Source organism: Eutrema salsugineum, unplaced genomic scaffold (assembly GCF_000478725.1).
Source record: "Eutrema salsugineum unplaced genomic scaffold, Eutsalg1_0 scaffold_8, whole genome shotgun sequence".
NCBI classification, from domain to species: domain Eukaryota; kingdom Viridiplantae; phylum Streptophyta; class Magnoliopsida; order Brassicales; family Brassicaceae; genus Eutrema; species Eutrema salsugineum.
In genome coordinates, this window is record NW_006256414.1 from 945,504 (window position 1) to 961,959 (window position 16,456).

Sequence of the window (16,456 nt, forward strand, 5' to 3'; positions counted from 1 at the left end):
AGAAAATTAATTTTATTATTACAAAAATTAGGAGGTAAAATATTTAAAACTATTCGGGACACGTAATTTAGCTTACTGTCGGAAACTAATTTAGCTACTGAATCACTGGGCAGCTTTATTATGGGCCTTACAAGAAAAGCCTTCATCATTTAGGCCTAACAATCCGTTATAGCGGTTAAATATAGACTACTCGTAGTTCCTCTTCAGTTAAAATAAACGGCAAGCAGTTCTTCTTCAATAGAAACCGACACGAAGGTCTCTTCGCCTAAACACAAACTGAGAACAGTTCGCTTCCTTGTCTCCGTTTCGTAATTTCCGTTACTATCCAAACCCAATTTTGGAAATTCGGCAAGTGAGCTTTATAAAGAAACGATTTTTTATCAAAAATCCATTTTCCAAATCTTCACAAACCAAATTCGTGTGAAAGAATAATAAATTTCCTTGCACTTCGTCTCCTCTACTAGTTTTCACGAGCTCTGTTTCTCTCTTCAGAATTTCAAAGGTAAATTGCTAAAAACCCTAGAATTTGAATTGCCCTCACTGTTCCTGAAATTTCGGTTTTAGGGTTATTGATCAAATTGGCTTAAAAAATTCTTGTTCGTAGGTTATGAATGTGAGTTTTAGTGGATGTGTTTGGTAATGGGAAAAGGTAGAGTTAAGGCAGTGGAGAAGAGGGTTTTAGATCAGAAACTTAGAGGATCGGTTAATGTGCCGTCTGGACCGGTTTATTATCCGACCGAAGAGGAATTCAAAGATCCATTAGAGTATATATACAAGATCAAGCCAGAGGCAGAGGTTTATGGGATTTGCAAGATTGTTCCGCCTAAATGTTGGAAACCGCCTTTCGGTTTGGATTTGGAATCTGTCAAGTTTCCAACAAAGACACAAGAGATTCACCGGTTGCAGTTCCGTCCTGCTTCTTGTAATCCCAAGACGTTTCAGCTTGAGTACAATAGGTTTTTGGAGGAGCATTTAGGGAAGAAGCTGAAGAAGAAAGTGGTCTTTGAAGGAGATGATTTGGATTTGTGTAAGCTGTTCAATGCGGTGAAGAGGTTTGGGGGTTATGACAAGGTTATCAAGGGGAAGAGATGGGGGGAAGTTTATCAGTTCATGAGCTCTGGAGAAAAGATCTCTAAATGCGCTAAGCATGTCTTGTGTCAGTTATACAAAGAGCATTTGCATGATTTTGAGAACTATCACAACCGGATGAATGCAGATGCTGCAAAGGGATGCAAAAGGATTCGAAGATGCTCTGAACTCTCGAGCTCAAAGAGAAGGAAAAGAAATGGTGAAGGAAACAATCCCAAGGTGGAAAATGAGGAAGGGGTTGATCAAGCATGTGAGCAATGCAAAAGTGGCAAACACGGCGAAGTGATGCTTTTGTGTGATAGTTGTAATAAAGGTTGGCATATCTATTGTCTCTCGCCACCACTGAAGCATATCCCACCTGGGAACTGGTACTGCCTTGAGTGCTTAAACACTGATGAAGAAACGTTTGGATTTGTGCCCGGTAAATGCTTATCGCTTGAAGATTTTAAGCGCATTGCTGATCGTGCGAAGAGGAAGTGGTTTGGTTCAGGGTCAGTGTCTAGGACGCAGATAGAGAAAAAGTTTTGGGAAATAGTAGAAGGATCAGTTGGCGAGGTTGAAGTCATGTATGGTAATGATTTGGATACGTCTGTTTATGGGAGTGGTTTTCCTCGAATAGGCGACCAAAGACCAGAATCAGTTGAGGAAAATATATGGGATGAATATTGTGGTAGTCCCTGGAATCTCAATAACATGCCCAAGTTGAAAGGATCTATGCTTCAGGCCATTCGGCATAACATTAATGGTGTTACAGTGCCTTGGCTATATCTTGGAATGCTCTTCTCTTCTTTTTGTTGGCATTTTGAGGACCATTGTTTTTACTCTGTGAATTATCTACACTGGTATGTACCTGTACAGTAATTTTCATCCTGTTTCTTTCTACTGTTATTCGTCGTGCTTTTGAAGCATATAGAGTATTGCGCTATTTTCGATTCTGGAAAGTCGCCAGTTTCCCTTATTCTATACTTTATAGTCAACTCTCAAATTTTCATTCAAATTGAGTCTCTTAATTGCGTCTTTTATCTTGAAAGAGTCTGTTACCGAATAATGAATTATATATTTTTTTTATTCATACCTCAGGGGAGAAGCAAAATGTTGGTATGGTGTTCCAGGCAGTGCTGCTAGTGCTTTTGAAAAGGTTAGTTTTTCTTTTGTTTATAGGTGATCCAAGCCTCAAACGGGTTTTAATTGATGCTATTAAAATTGGCTAGTTATTCACAGTCTAGTAGAAGTTCTTTGTTCTTCATTGGAATATATACATACTTTCAGAAACTAAAGTTAAGGTGTGCTTGCTATCTCTGTAGGTCATGCGGAAAACACTTCCTGATCTCTTTGATGCTCAGCCAGATTTGCTCTTTCAACTGGTTACCATGCTGAGCCCGACTGTTTTACAAGAAAATAAAGTACCGGTCTACACAGTATTACAGGTTTGATATATAACTATATAGTTCATTGATAAGCAATTGATTAGCATTTCTATTGCAAGTTTGTATTTGTTAGCATTTCTAAAATCACAGAGTTCTTTTTAGTATTCCAACATAATCCCTCTACTTTTTCTCACTGCTAGGAGCCTGGAAACTTTGTGATCACATTTCCAAAATCCTTTCATGCTGGATTCAATTTCGGTACGCCAACTCTAATTTTGATTATCATAGTCACGTCACCAGTTGCGTGTTAAACTGTTTAAATCAATTTCATTAGGGAGTTTGGTTAGCAATGCCATTGTACAGGTTATGATAAACTAGCATATTTTGTCTTTCCAGGTTTAAATTGCGCAGAGGCCGTCAACTTTGCCACTGCTGATTGGCTACCTCATGGTGGTTCTGGGGCAGAGCTGTACCGGCTGTACCGGAAACCTGCAGTCATATCTCACGAAGAGCTTCTCTGTGTGGTAGCTAAGGTAGAGAAAAAAATATTAGCAAAGCATTAAAACTTGATATGAAAGGCTTGTAAGATGAGTTGTATGCCCATTTTCGTCTGGTTGGACCGATGTCCATAATTAGTATTTATTTTTGAGCTGTCACTAATATAACTCCATAAAGTAAAATGCTCAATTCATTTTATTCTTTGTCGAGTGGTCATATCAAATGATGGCAATAGCTTCAGGTGAATGCTTCAAGCTTGTTCTGCTTTTATGTGTCGATGGATTTGTTGGTTTTGGTTGATTAATTAATTGTCTATATCTTTTGCATTCACGAAAGAAGATTTAGTACTAGAATTACTAATTTTGCTACCCTAGATCAAATAGGATAGTGGCTACTGGAGATATCAACATTTAAAGAGGCATAACTTATAGATTGGACGGGATGATCCACTATTAATATATTGTTGGCTACTAGTAGAATTGTGTATGCTAGCTTCAAGCAACAAATGTGGATATTTGCGCAGCCTCCGTAACTATTTTAATTGTCTTCTCTTATAGGGAAACTGCTACAGTAGCGAAGGGTCGATACATTTGAAGAAAGAATTGCTCAGAATATACAGCAAGGAAAAAACCTGGAGAGAGCAGCTCTGGAAAAGTGGTATTTTGAGATCTTCTCCTATGTTTCTGCCTGAATGCTCTGATTCTGTGGGCATCGAAGAGGTTTTTCTTTCTGCAATCAGATATTGTTGGTTTCGATGTTCAGTTTTTCGACTCTTTCATGCTACTTTCATAAAATAATGCTCTGAGGTGTGGACTTTTATAACGTTATTTGTAGGATCCAGCATGCATCATCTGCCAGCAGTTTCTGCATCTTTCTGCTATCGTCTGCAATTGCAGGCCATCTGTTTTTGCATGCTTGGAGGTAAATATTTATGTTTTAACCTTTTATAGAGCGATCAACTTCAGGCAGGCAGCAGGCTAGCATATTTTACCGATAGAACCTGTTGAGGGTTCTAGAGGTGCATTACAATAGCCACATTTTTTTCTTAACAATCTTGTTTCTTGATTTTGCCATTTACCTACGTGTTAATAATCTTGAATCCAGCACTGGAAGCACCTCTGTGAATGTGAACCTACAAAGTTGCGTCTTGTATATCGTTATACCCTTGCCGAGTTGCATGGGATGATACTAGAAGTTGAAAATTCTGGTGGCTGTAAAACACAAGAAACTAAAAACTCACAACGGCCGAGTTCAGGGACCAAACGATCTGTTTCTTTCAACAAAAAGGTAAATACATACTTATGGTTTGCAAAATAACACTGCTGATTCTTGTTTTCTGTTCTCGTTATTGGATTATATATGACCGGTAGCACAGCCATTCTTAATCCTTATCTCTTCTATATAAGGATTTTATAAAATTCAGTATTAAATTAGTAAGGAGTTATTAACCTAGACTTTGTATATATGATATCATATGGTTGCTTGGGCCTTGAATCTTATTATAATCTCTTGCTGCATTTCTGATACTAGCAGGAGGGAATGCAAGTTAGTCAGGCACGACCAGCAGAAGATTGGCTTCTTCGCGCATCAAAGGTTTTCGACGATGTCTTTTCTAGTGTTGAGTATGCCATCCTCTTGAAGGAAGCAGAACAGTTTCTTTGGGCTGGATCAGAAATGGACCGCGTGAGTTTCGAGTATCTGTTGGAAGGCTTTTGTATATATCTCTTTGGGTAGATTCTCGAGAAAACCTTTTCTATATATGTTGCACAGGTACGAGATGTTGCAAAAAGTTTGATCAAAGCAAAGATATGGGCTGAAGCTGTTAGTGACTGTCTTTCAAAAGTCGAATGTAAAGCCAACAATGATTCACAGAAAGTTCACTTGGAGTTTATTGATGAGTTGCTGAGAGTTGACCCCGTTCCTTGCTTCCACTCTGGTCATCTTAAATTAAAGGTTAGCCATGTACCTGCAATGAACCAGTTTTCCTTGAGATCGTTATACTGTTTTTTTGCAATTATTGTTATCACTTTTGTAAGCACGTTTCCATTTCTGTGTAGGACTATGCTGAAGAGGCTAGAAAGTTGTCTGAGAAAACCGATTCTCTTCTGTCAAGTTGCCCAACTGTATGACACTACCAACTCCGTTACTTCCATACATAGTTTTGAAGAAACTGCCTTTTTGTTATATGACAGTCCAATCTAGCTAAATTCAGTAAAATCATTCATGTTATGCATTTTGATTAGTGTTACTTGTTTTTGTTGGTAGATTACTCAGCTGGAGCTATTGCATTCCGAAGTATCCAGTTCACCAATCTCCCTAAGAAAACACGAGAACTTGTCAAAGAAAATCTCTTCCGCAAAGGTAGGTCATGGTTCAGACATACATACACATACTTATTTTTTCCTCTAGCTCAAAATATCTTAGTAGTCACGTTTTGTGGTTTAAAGAACAGGACAATCTGTTATGAGGGTGTGTGAGTTCAGATGAATATGTGAATATTATTGGTTTGAATTAAGATTCCATATATAATAAATACTGGGGTATGTTTGAATTATGAGATTTGATGTGCATAAGTGTTCGATTAATTTCAGATCTATATAGATATCCTTTTTTCTAAGCTACTTGGGGGTGAATAACCAACTTGATTATCGATGAATTTGCTTATGGGAGGCTCATAGTGTTTAGGCTCATAGTGTTTAGGATCCTTGTTAATTTTAGAGGTATCTATTCAGTAATTTTCTCAGTGCCTGCATATCCACGAAGGTCTTAGAGATACTTGACGCCATGTGGGTGCAAAAAAAATCTAGTTGTATTTGCCTTCCTTATTTTTTGCAAAGCTTACTATCATAATCCTAGTCTAGCGGTTCCGATTTTCCAGGTTCTCTTTCCTTTCTTGCCTTGTATTGAATTGACAATCTCTCTTCCTCATGGGTCCTCAGATGTTAGCTGAAAGGGCGAGATTCTATCTCGCAGATACAAAACCTCCAGGAGTTGAACTGGATGCTCTTTCTAAGCTAAAGTCAGAGGTGACTGTATATATTCTCTTTCGGAAAATGATAACACTGTTATTTTGATCATTTGTTCTAATCGTCTTTTCACTGTAATAGATATTGGAGCTTCACGTGCAACTTCCAGAAACAGAAGATATCCTGGATTTGCTAAAGAAATCAGAATCAGCCCGTGATAAATGTAAACAAGTTTTGAGTGGTTCTAGATCTCTCAAGGTTGGCTTTTCTTTTGTTCTTTATCTTTTGGTGTGACTAACAAGAAACACTTTTTTTGAACCTTTCTGAAGTCATTTGTTTCTTTTCTGCACAGAATGTGGAAGAGTTGCTTCATGAATTCGATAGTTTCAGCATTAACATTCCCGAGTTGAATATCCTGAGGCAGTACCATGTTGACACTTTGTCTTGGATGTCACGCTTTAATGATACAATGGTTGATGTCCGTGAAGGCAAGGACCAACGAAAGCTAATCAGTGACCTGAGTTCCCTTCTACAGGATGGAGCATCGTTAGGCATTCAAGGTCTTACTTTTATACTTAGACATTCTTTTATGGCCTTGTCTGCTCCCCACCTACTTTTGCGTTGTAATGGATTGTCATAGCATAGACCTAACCACAGTACCTGAAATAGTTGAAGGACTGCCTCTTGTTGAGGATGAACTGAAGAAGGCATCTTGCCGGGAAAAAGCTCAAACGGTAAATGTTTTTTTTCTTTATTTTTGTAAAAAATTGAATTTGTTTCTTTAATCTCGAATAGTTATCAAGATTTCCTGAAAACAATTTGCAATACATCTTTGCATTGTTTCATTTGATATTGAATGCAAAATGCATGAAAATTTGTTGTGCATTATGAAATAGTATTAGGTTCCATGTTTCGAGTGCTCTTTCCGTGGTTCATATCTTTGATGCAGCTTTTTTGGTATGGAACTTGATGTAGGTTTATGCTGCAAGAAAGTCTCTGGATTTCATTGAGCAGCTGCTCTCGGAAGCTGTTGTGTACGTTGTCCATTAATATTGATTATAGAATATGTAATTGGCATTCTACTTCTTTTTTATTCTCATGCCAAGACTTGCTCTTTCCAGACTACACATCGAGGAGGAGAAGTTATTTGTTGAGATCTCTGGAATTTTGTCAGCAGCGCGGTGTTGGGAGGAAAGAGCAAGCAGTATCCTTGCTAGTGCAGCTCAGATGTACGAGCTTAAAGATCTCATAAGGTATTTTTATGTTCAGGCTTTGTAATTTTCTTTTAACTCAGCCCATGCTTAGTATTTCTTAAGTCATTTATTCATTAAAAGATGCTGTTCCTAGGACGTCAGTCAACATTGATGCCGTTTTGCCCTCTCTGAAGGGCATAGAGAACACAATTTCGTTGGCTGAAACTTGGCTTCAGAAATCTGAGCCTTTTTTATCTGCCGCTTCTTCTATGGCATCGTCTCCGTGTACTCCGCTTGAACTTCCTGTATTAAAGGTTTGTCTGCCTCCTGTGCCTACTATGGTTTCTGTTTTCTGTAACATGTGATTTTGGAGTATTCAATGCTTTAACTTTTGCAGGACCTAGTTTCTCAGTCTAAATCGCTTAATGTTCAACTTCAAGAGCCAATGATTCTTGAAACATTGTTGCTTAACTGCGAGAGGTGGCAGTGTGACAATCATCAGCTCTTGCAAGAAACTGAAGATTTATTGGACAATGCGAAAATAGATGATGGTTTGCATAGCACGATCCTTCCGAAAATTAGGGATTTGATAACCAGAGTAGAGTCCGCTATAACATCGGGTGTGTCCCTTGGTATCAATTTGGATGAGCTTCCCAAACTTCAAACGGCAAGTTTAAAACTAGGATGGTTTTGTAAGACCATCTCGTTAAGCTCTAGCTCACCTTCGTCTGAGGTACAAATAGAGTGCTGAATTTTAGTTGGATTTTACACTTTTGTTCAAGATGTATGTGTGGTTACGTACCCCTTTTGATCGTTTAATTGCACCTTTAAATGGCAGTTTCTAGTCGATATAGGAAAGCCCTCGTTAAAGCAAATCCAGCAACACTTAAACGAGGTATGTTCTGATAATGTATCAACTTCCTATGCCTACTGAGATGCCTTTAGGTTACGTGTAGAGATTTGGATTCTCTTATCTGGTTACCCAAGTGATCTGCTTGATGAGTTTTGGTTATTTGCTTCTTGACAGGGACAAACACTGAAAATATTACCTGAAGAGTATTACTTAGGCAAGAGGCTCGTGGAGCTAAAAGACACTGGATTAGAGTGGGTTAAACGAGCTAGAAAGGTACATGACCAACACACGGTTTCTCAGTCAGTTGGTTACTACCCATTTGGAATGCTTAACGAAAATGGGAGTTATTGGTTTAATCCGCAGGTGGTGACAGACTCGGGTGCTCTTGCCTTGGAAGATGTTTTCGAGCTTATTTCTGAGGGTGAAAATTTGCCTGTCCATGCAGAGGAAGAACTTCAGGTTAATGAGAAATGAATGTTAATAAGCTTAGCACATAACCTTACTGTTATCTAAGACTGTTTGTGTCATGGTTGATTGATGTAGTCCTTACGAGCTCGGAGTATGTTACATTGCATTTGTCTAAAGCCATACAACTCAAGATCCATGGTTTCTTGTACTCAATGTGGCGAATGGTATCACACCTATTGTGTTAAACTTCATTGGCGGCCCGAGGCTTATGTTTGCTCTGCTTGCTGTCCAGTGGCGGAATCCACTCCACAGATTGATCCCCCCAGGTTTGTTCCTTTACCATCCAAACACAATTCCACCAACATTTTTAATTTTTATTCACCTATGTTATGTTCAAAGCATACTCTTTTGAAGCCTCTATACCTTGCCTTCATTCAGTAGTTTGATTCACCATCAAAAGCTATTTGCCATGTGGGTTCTGTGAGGTTTATTGGCTTAGACCCCGAGTTTTTGCAAGTTTTTCAATGAGATGCTTAAGTTAACACAATCACTATCACTTTTCTTTCCTTTTTTTCCGGATCTATTTGTTTGATTGATATCTCTATTAACAGATCAGGGGATCTAGAGACACCGTCACTGAACCATAGACGGACAAGAACGGTACCGACTGATGCAGCAGTTGATGATTTACAGTGGAAAAACCGAAAACGCATCAAACGGATAGGTAAACGGAATCCTCAGGTTCATATTCTTCCCTGGTTTTTCACTGTAGAACCAAAATAATCTCAGAGTCTAAGAATATAGAGCAATTTAATTTATTCAATTTAGATAGGTTGTATCAAGTCATTTTTTTTCTTTGTAATCTTTCCATTACAAAATGGAGAACATAAAAGGTTTTGGACTTAACAGATTATTGGATCCGTAACCTGAATTTAATGATACTGCATTAGTTTAAAACTATATCACAACTATGTATATATATACACCCAATTTCCATGTTTTAATGTTCTGTCCAACATATTTTAAGGTTCTGAAATCGAATCTCTTGTTAGTTGTTATCAGAACAGCAATTTATGGACTGATATATTCTAGAAATTCTTGTGTTGTTATAACACAAAATTTTGTTGTCATTGGTTACTTTTACCATTGATGTGTATGTAAGTATGTAATTCTATCAAAAGTTAATATCAATGGAATACTGATTATAACAATTTTATCTTCTTAAAAAAATAATTATTCATAAAATGTAATTTTCAATATATATCATGGGTATCCTTGATATATGTTAAGACAAAAAAAAGGATTCAAATTTAAAATGAACATACTCTACGAACACCAGATTATCAGCAGCTATTAGAAATTTGAAACTATTGGACCAAAAAAAAATCTCCGGACCACCACAATGTGTGAAGAGAATCATATCTCTATCCCCACAAATACATGAGAAGGAAAATAAAAAAAAGCAACAGTTGAGATCACTTTCCTTACAAGAATCAGAGAGAGACCCACTTTTGATGACATCATGTTTCACAGACCCACAATCTTAATACATCATCATCTCTTTCTCTCTATATGTATATATACATACACGTATAATGTGTATATATATGCATTCTGAAGATATTAACTAAGGCACTTTCATAGAAACAGAGCTTTATTGTACCTTTTCAGACACCATCCTCAAGCTGAAAGCCTCCTTCAACACTCTTCTTCCATTTTAGAAAATCTACATTTATTGTGATTTACACTTCTTAAGTTTACATTTATTGTGACTAATTTTTGTATGTTTATAGCCATTTAAGTGAGAAAAAACAATGAAGTTCAGTACTAGTCGGCCTCAAATATGTATGCGATATTTCATGAAATTTTGCAAGTTAAGAAGATATATAAAAAGACAAGTCACATTGATTTAGGTGAAAGTTGGCAAAAAAAAGTTAGAGAAAAAAAGTCAAAATTATTGTATTCTATTGTGAAAAGTCAAATTTATGTAGGTGTTGAAGCTGTTAGTGTGGATTGTTGACAAATCAAGCTATTTAGTGTAAAGATTAAGGACAGACTATTAATTTTTATGAAGAAATTAATCAGAAATTGGATTTGTGAGTAGCAAAACAAAATCTAAAAGACTTTATTTATATCTAGCTTGAAATTATGACTAAATGGAATTTTTGGTCGGGTTCTTTAGCCACCGGATATTAAATGCATCATACAAACTTTCAAATTAGGTAGAAATATTTAGAGGTACATATGATTTTTTTTTACATAATCGCGTTGAAAACTTTTAAAAGAAAAATATATTTAGAGAAAAGAAAGTAAATTAAAAAGGAGAATATAGAAATGGGAAAAAAATAAAGTTAGGAGAGAGGGCTCACTGTCCGAAGCAAAGAAAGAAATAGCAAAGTGATTTAGACATGTGAGAGAGAGATATCCCTCTTGGCTCTCTTTTCAAGTGGGTCCCATTCTCTCTCCTCTCTTTAGTCAACAACACATCTCTCTCATAAAAACCCTCTTTTTAATCAAGAACCAACAAATAAAGTCGCTTTGTTTGTCTTAAAACAAAATTATTAATCTAGTTTTTTTCTTTTTCCAAGCCCCAAATTTGTTGTTCTAGACTTCTAGTTAATTTTTTTATATTAAAAAATAACTAAATTGACGTTAAAATAACATTAAAGTAATTAAGAACATAACATAATGTACAACATATAACTAACAATAAATTTGTACAAGCCACTTGGATTACCAATGGATGTAACTGAACAAGTAATTGGTTTAAAAACAGATTTGAACAAGTAAAGTATATATATATATATATATATGAATAAAAAACATAGGAAACAAATGCGAATGGTGGGGGTTAAATTATACTCCCTCCGTTTTTTATTAGTTGTCGTTTTAGAGAATTTTGTTTGTTTTAAATTAGTTGTCGTTTTCAGTTTTCAATGTAATATTTATTAGTTTTTATTTTTTCAAATTATTTTTATTATGCAATTTATTTTATTATTGGTTGAATTATGTTTAAATAGATAATTAATGACGTTTTTATATTAAAAAAGTAAAACAATTAATATTTTCTTAATCTGTGTGCATAACCTTAAAACGACAACTAAATAAATCCGGAGGGAGTATATACATAAGTTTCGTTGGTTTTTTTAAGGAAAAAATAGTATATTATCCTATTTTTTAGAATATAACTAGATGAATACCCGCGTATACACGCAGGTCTTTTTTATAATGTATTTTTTTAAATTTCACAATAAATTGATGACTTTAATACTGTGTAAAAATCTATTATTTCTGTTATATATATTTAAAAATAGAAAGATTTTTTTAAAATATTAAATTGTTCTAAATATCTATAGTTTAACACAAATGCACTGATATATTTTAAACTATATCACGTTGTGTACACTTCTCTCAACTCCTATAAAAACTTCTTAGCTCTCTCTTAACCACAGTGATATAGTTGTTATTTGTTTCACATTGTTAAAAATTATTGTTGCATTATTAAAATATTACTCTAAATCTACTTTGAAAACTATTTTTGTATTTTGGATTTGTAATTTTCTTAAAAAACCTAATTATACGATAATATTTGCCAATGAAATCACCAAAACACAATCTTAATCCAATCCTTCTAAACACTACACACACACACACTCTCTCTCTCAAATAGATTCTTTGAACGATAACATTTTACTACTCATTTTTTCATCTTTTGTTCCACTTAGTTCCTACATGATTGGTGCCAAACTTTCAACAATTTTTCTTTTTTTGAACATGGTAAAATATATTTACCTCTGTTTAGTAGGTTATAAGTATTTCTATGGAATGTATTAAAATGATTAGTAAATTTTTTATTTTAACCATTAATTAGCTAAACAAACTGTCATACATATCCACAAACATTTACATAAACTTTATATTATAAGCAAATAAATAAAATTTTGGTAAATTATAATTAAAGAACTCTTAAGCTATACAATAACACTGTTACTTATTGACCCAGCTAATATATTCTACACATACTCACAATTAGACTCATAGAATATAGACCTCCATTGGCGGTCTCCTTGCAAAGGAACATTGTATAGTGGCTGCTTAGCCTTCGCATGGATATTTTGATGTCTACTGAAATAAAGAAATCAAAAGCTTTTATAGGTCATCGCTGATTCTCTGTTGAGTTAGTAATTGATATCGTATCTAATAGTCATTCTGATTTGCTTTGATTCCTTTTTTACTTACTTCCACAAACAGATATACCTTTCTCAATTTTTCTCCTTTGCGGTGGTGATGGTCCATTCTTTCTCTGCGACGTCATCTATTCTGATTTCCCAACACTTGTTCTCCTTACTCGTGTTTATGTGCTCTTTCTGTTTCTTTTTTTTTCTTTGTCATTAATCTCCTCCTCTCTCTCCCTCTCCTATTCACGGCTTGTCCTCTCTTCTCTTTTCTTCCTCCTTTCACGACTCTTTCTCCTCTTTTTTTTTTCTTATTTCTCCTTTTCTCTCTCTCGACCTCTTATGACTGCTCTTTTTTTTTTTTAGTTCAATAATCTAACTAAAATAACTTGTATATAAGGAGATGAATCACACTTTTTAGGAGAATTATCTTAATAAATGTATGTTTATCACTGAATTCAATAATTTAAGTAATAAATTGATGCTTATTTACGAAAATATTTTTAAAATTTATTAAATAATGAAAATTTAATAATTGTTTAGAAGATGATGTGTCAAAATGATGAGTGCTTAGGTGTCAAATTTGTGAGACTCAACTCACTCTTTATATAATAGATTTCCCAACACTTGTTCTCCTTACTCGTGTTTATGTGCTCTTTCTGTTTCTTTTTTTTTCTTTGTCATTAATCTCCTCCTCTCTCTCCCTCTCCTATTCACGGCTTGTCCTCTCTTCTCTTTTCTTCCTCCCTCTTTCTCCTCTTTTTTTTTTTCTTATTTCTCCTTTTCTCTCTCTCGACCTCTTATGACTGCTCTTATTTTTTTTTTTAGTTCAATAATCTAACTAAAATAACTTGTATATAAGGAGATGAATCACACTTTTTAGGAGAATTATCTTAATAAATGTATGTTTATCACTGAATTCAATAATTTAAGTAATAAATTGATGCTTATTTACGAAAATATTTTTAAAATTTATTAAATAATAAAAATTTAATAATTGTTTAGAAGATGATGTGTCAAAATGATGAGTACTTAGGTGTCAAATTTGTGAGACTCAACTCACTCTTTATATAATAGATTTCCCAACACTTGTTCTCCTTACTCGTGTTTATGTGCTCTCTCTGTTTCTTTTTTTTTTGTCATTAATCTTCTCCTCTCTCTTCCTCTCCTACTCACGGCTTGTCCTCTCTTCTCTTTTCTTCCTCCTTTCATGACTCTTTCTCCTCTTTTTTTTTTTCTTATTTCTCCTTTTCTCTTTCTCGACCTCTTATGACTGCTCCTATTTTTATTTTTTTTTAGTTCAATAATCTAACTAAAATAACTTGTATATAAGGAGATGAATCACACTTTTTAGGAGAATTATCTTAATAAATGTATGTTTATCACTGAATTCAATGATTTAAATAATAAATTGATGCTTATTTACGAAAATATTTTTAAAAATTATTAAATAATAAAAATCTAATAATTGTTTAGAAGATGATGTGTCAAAAGGATGAGTGCTTAGGTGTCAAATTTGTGATACTCAACTCACTTTTTATATAATAGATTATCTAAAATGAGCATGTAATTTTCATGAAAAGAAAAACTAAAAAAAAAGCAAATGATACATGAAAAGAAATAAATATTAAAGGAAATAATATGGATGACTAAATTTCATTTTCAGTTAGTGATCTAATGTGACATTATATTTTTGTTATAAATTATCAAAGAAAGTCCATTTGCTTTTCAATACAAATATTCTTAAACAAACCAATTTAATATTCTAAAAAATCCATTTTAATAGTAGGTTTTTCCACAATAATGAAAGAAATATATAAAGCGAGACCAATGGTCGTCACTCTCCTCTCTTCTTCAGTCTTCTAACTTTCAGAGAAGGCTAAATTCAAAAGTTTCACTTCACAATATTTTTTAAAGAAAATTAAAATTAGAAATCTGTTGTCTCTCCCTTTTTTTCTCTTCTCCCTGATTTGTCTCTTCTGTCATCTTCTCTTGTCTCTCCTTTGATGTGCATTTGCGTTTTTCATCTCAGAAACCCTAGATTTCAAAATCAAATCTAGCTTTTTTTTCCTTAGATTCCCTTACTCACCTAGACTGTAACAGTAGGAGAGCTACTTGCTTCTGTTGTCTTAATTTCTTAGCCTTTTCGTTATTTCAAATCTGCAAATTTTACTTTTAAGTGAGCTCAAGATTTAACCTTTTTCTTCTAGGGTTCTCAATAACAACCTTCTGTAAATCCGCCATTGTTGTTCTCTCTACTACCTCGAGGAATTAGGGTTTAAGATTTCTGGGTGGTAGATAGAATTGTTCTTTAAAAAGTGTCGCTTTTTCACCAAAGAGGGGAAAAACCCATTTTAAATCTCTTCTCTGTGAAAGACTTGTGATTTAGGGTTTTAAATGCATGGATGGGAGAGAAGCAATGGCATTTCCAGGCTCGCATTCTCAGTACTATCTCCAAAGAGGAGCCTTCACAAATCTCTCACCTTCCCAGGTCGCGAGTGGGCTTCACGCGCCGCCGCCTCCTCCGGGAATGAGGCCAATGTCAAACCCTAACATTCACCATCCTCAGGCCAACAATCCAGGACCTCCTTTCTCCATGGCCGAGCACAGGCACTCGGATTTCGGACACAGTATTCACATGGGGATGGCTTCGTCTGCTTCTACTGCGGCGGTGCAGCCGCCTCTGCCGCAGCTGCCGCCGCCGATGGAGCCACCGATGGTTAAGAAGAAACGTGGACGGCCGAGAAAGTATGCTCCTGATGGACAAGTCTCTTTAGGGCTTTCTCCTATGCCTTCTTCTGCTAGTAATAAGTCTAAGGACTCTTCTGCATTGACTGATCCGAATGCACCTAAACGAGCCAGAGGTCGACCTCCTGGAACTGGAAGAAAGCAACGCTTGGCTAATCTTGGTGAGATCTCAAGTTTTTATATGTAAAGTGCTTAGATCTTATGCTTATGTTGAAAGCTTAGATGCTAGAAGTTGTAGATGATTCTTCTGCATTGTTGGTTTAGCTCTGATGTTACTGCTAATTGACTGATTCATTTGCGTTCAGATGTGTGTTTAGATTAGCAATTAGTCGTTGGAATGTGTCTACTCAATAGGAATTCTTGGTTAAAGTCTCAAGCTTTTTATGTACATTGTGAAGAACATGAGCCTGGCTTGACCTTGTGCTCAGAAAAAAGTTAAATGGTAAAAGCTATAGAACTTATAGTCAATTCAGGTTGTTGCTTTTGGCTCCGTTGTGACTGCTACTCAACACTGATTGTTTTGTTATAAAGCTGTGAAATACTAATTTGACTTATCCATGTGTGGTATAATCTGTGTTTTAGATAAGTAATTGGTCATTACTCAAAATAGTATGAAACTTAGTCATTGTAAATTTCTGATCTTTTGACTCTGTTGATTACTTTAGGTGAGTGGATGAACACTTCAGCTGGACTTGCTTTTGCACCTCATGTCATCAGTGTTGGAGCAGGAGAAGTAAGCTCTCATTTCAATAAAAGGATTCTGTTTATTGACAATCAGGAAATTGATTCATTATTGCAGCTTTCATTGTATCTAATTCCTTTCATTTTATCACAGGATATAGTGTCGAAAGTTCTGTCATTTTCGCAGCAAAGACCTCGAGCTCTTTGTATAATGTCAGGCACAGGAACAGTTTCTTCAGTCACGCTGCGCCAACCCGCTTCAACAGCGCCTTCTATGACATTCGAGGTTTCAAACTGGCTCACTCCTTTGATTAAGAAAAAAACTAAAAACCTGGAAAACTAAAGATTCTTGATTAACCTTTCTTTGTGTTGTTTAGGGACGTTTTGAGATTCTAAGTTTAGGTGGTTCTTATTTGGTGAATGAAGAAGGTGGATCCAAAAGTCCAACAGGCGGTTTGAGTGTCTCTCTTTCTGGTCC

General features: G+C 35.3%; 2 protein-coding genes across 3 annotated transcripts in view; both read left to right on the forward strand.

The window, feature by feature from the left end:
* The first annotated feature begins 390 nt into the window (after nucleotides 1–390).
* On the forward strand, nucleotides 391–9,387 carry LOC18009821 (lysine-specific demethylase 5D). 2 transcript variants are annotated; one of them, XM_024159909.1, is made up of 26 exons: nucleotides 391–502; nucleotides 605–1,931; nucleotides 2,170–2,227; nucleotides 2,394–2,516; nucleotides 2,657–2,714; nucleotides 2,853–2,989; nucleotides 3,512–3,673; nucleotides 3,789–3,875; nucleotides 4,059–4,241; nucleotides 4,485–4,637; nucleotides 4,725–4,907; nucleotides 5,012–5,077; nucleotides 5,220–5,315; nucleotides 5,894–5,980; nucleotides 6,062–6,178; nucleotides 6,273–6,480; nucleotides 6,590–6,654; nucleotides 6,896–6,954; nucleotides 7,042–7,173; nucleotides 7,268–7,427; nucleotides 7,511–7,846; nucleotides 7,952–8,008; nucleotides 8,141–8,239; nucleotides 8,330–8,425; nucleotides 8,510–8,700; nucleotides 8,986–9,387. In XM_024159909.1, exons 2-26 carry the CDS (start codon nucleotides 628–630, stop codon nucleotides 9,155–9,157), a joined length of 4,389 nt encoding a protein of 1,462 aa, XP_024015677.1. In that variant the 5' UTR covers nucleotides 391–502; nucleotides 605–627; the 3' UTR covers nucleotides 9,158–9,387. The 2 variants fall into 2 exon arrangements, with proteins under 2 accessions (XP_024015677.1, XP_024015680.1); XM_024159912.1 differs by lacking the exon at nucleotides 391–502 and having other exon boundaries at nucleotides 628–1,931; nucleotides 4,488–4,637.
* Nucleotides 9,388–14,416: 5,029 nt separating this feature from the next.
* Nucleotides 14,417–16,456, forward strand: part of LOC18009996 (AT-hook motif nuclear-localized protein 5) — a 2,708-nt gene continuing 668 nt past the window's right edge. Inside the window, exons 1-4 of the mRNA XM_006391678.2 lie at nucleotides 14,417–15,458; nucleotides 15,963–16,030; nucleotides 16,133–16,264; nucleotides 16,356–16,456. The exon at nucleotides 16,356–16,456 is cut by the window's right edge and continues 668 nt beyond it. Of these exons, the coding sequence (XP_006391740.2) occupies nucleotides 14,951–15,458; nucleotides 15,963–16,030; nucleotides 16,133–16,264; nucleotides 16,356–16,456 (809 nt within the window). The 5' untranslated portion in view covers nucleotides 14,417–14,950. The remainder of the gene's footprint in view (nucleotides 15,459–15,962; nucleotides 16,031–16,132; nucleotides 16,265–16,355) is intronic.

What these genes read in the sequence shown, in the direction of transcription:
- LOC18009821 (XM_024159909.1), top strand. Translation starts at nt 628, where the DNA reads ATGTGTTTGGTAATGGGAAAAGGTAGAGTTAAGGCAGTGGAGAAGAGG. An exon ending in CTGGTCATCTTAAATTAAAG is followed by an intron (nt 4,908 to 5,011) that starts GTTAGCCATGTA and finishes ATTTCTGTGTAG; the next exon opens with GACTATGCTGAAGAGGCTAG. An exon ending in ATGCAGAGGAAGAACTTCAG is followed by an intron (nt 8,426 to 8,509) that starts GTTAATGAGAAA and finishes TGATTGATGTAG; the next exon opens with TCCTTACGAGCTCGGAGTAT.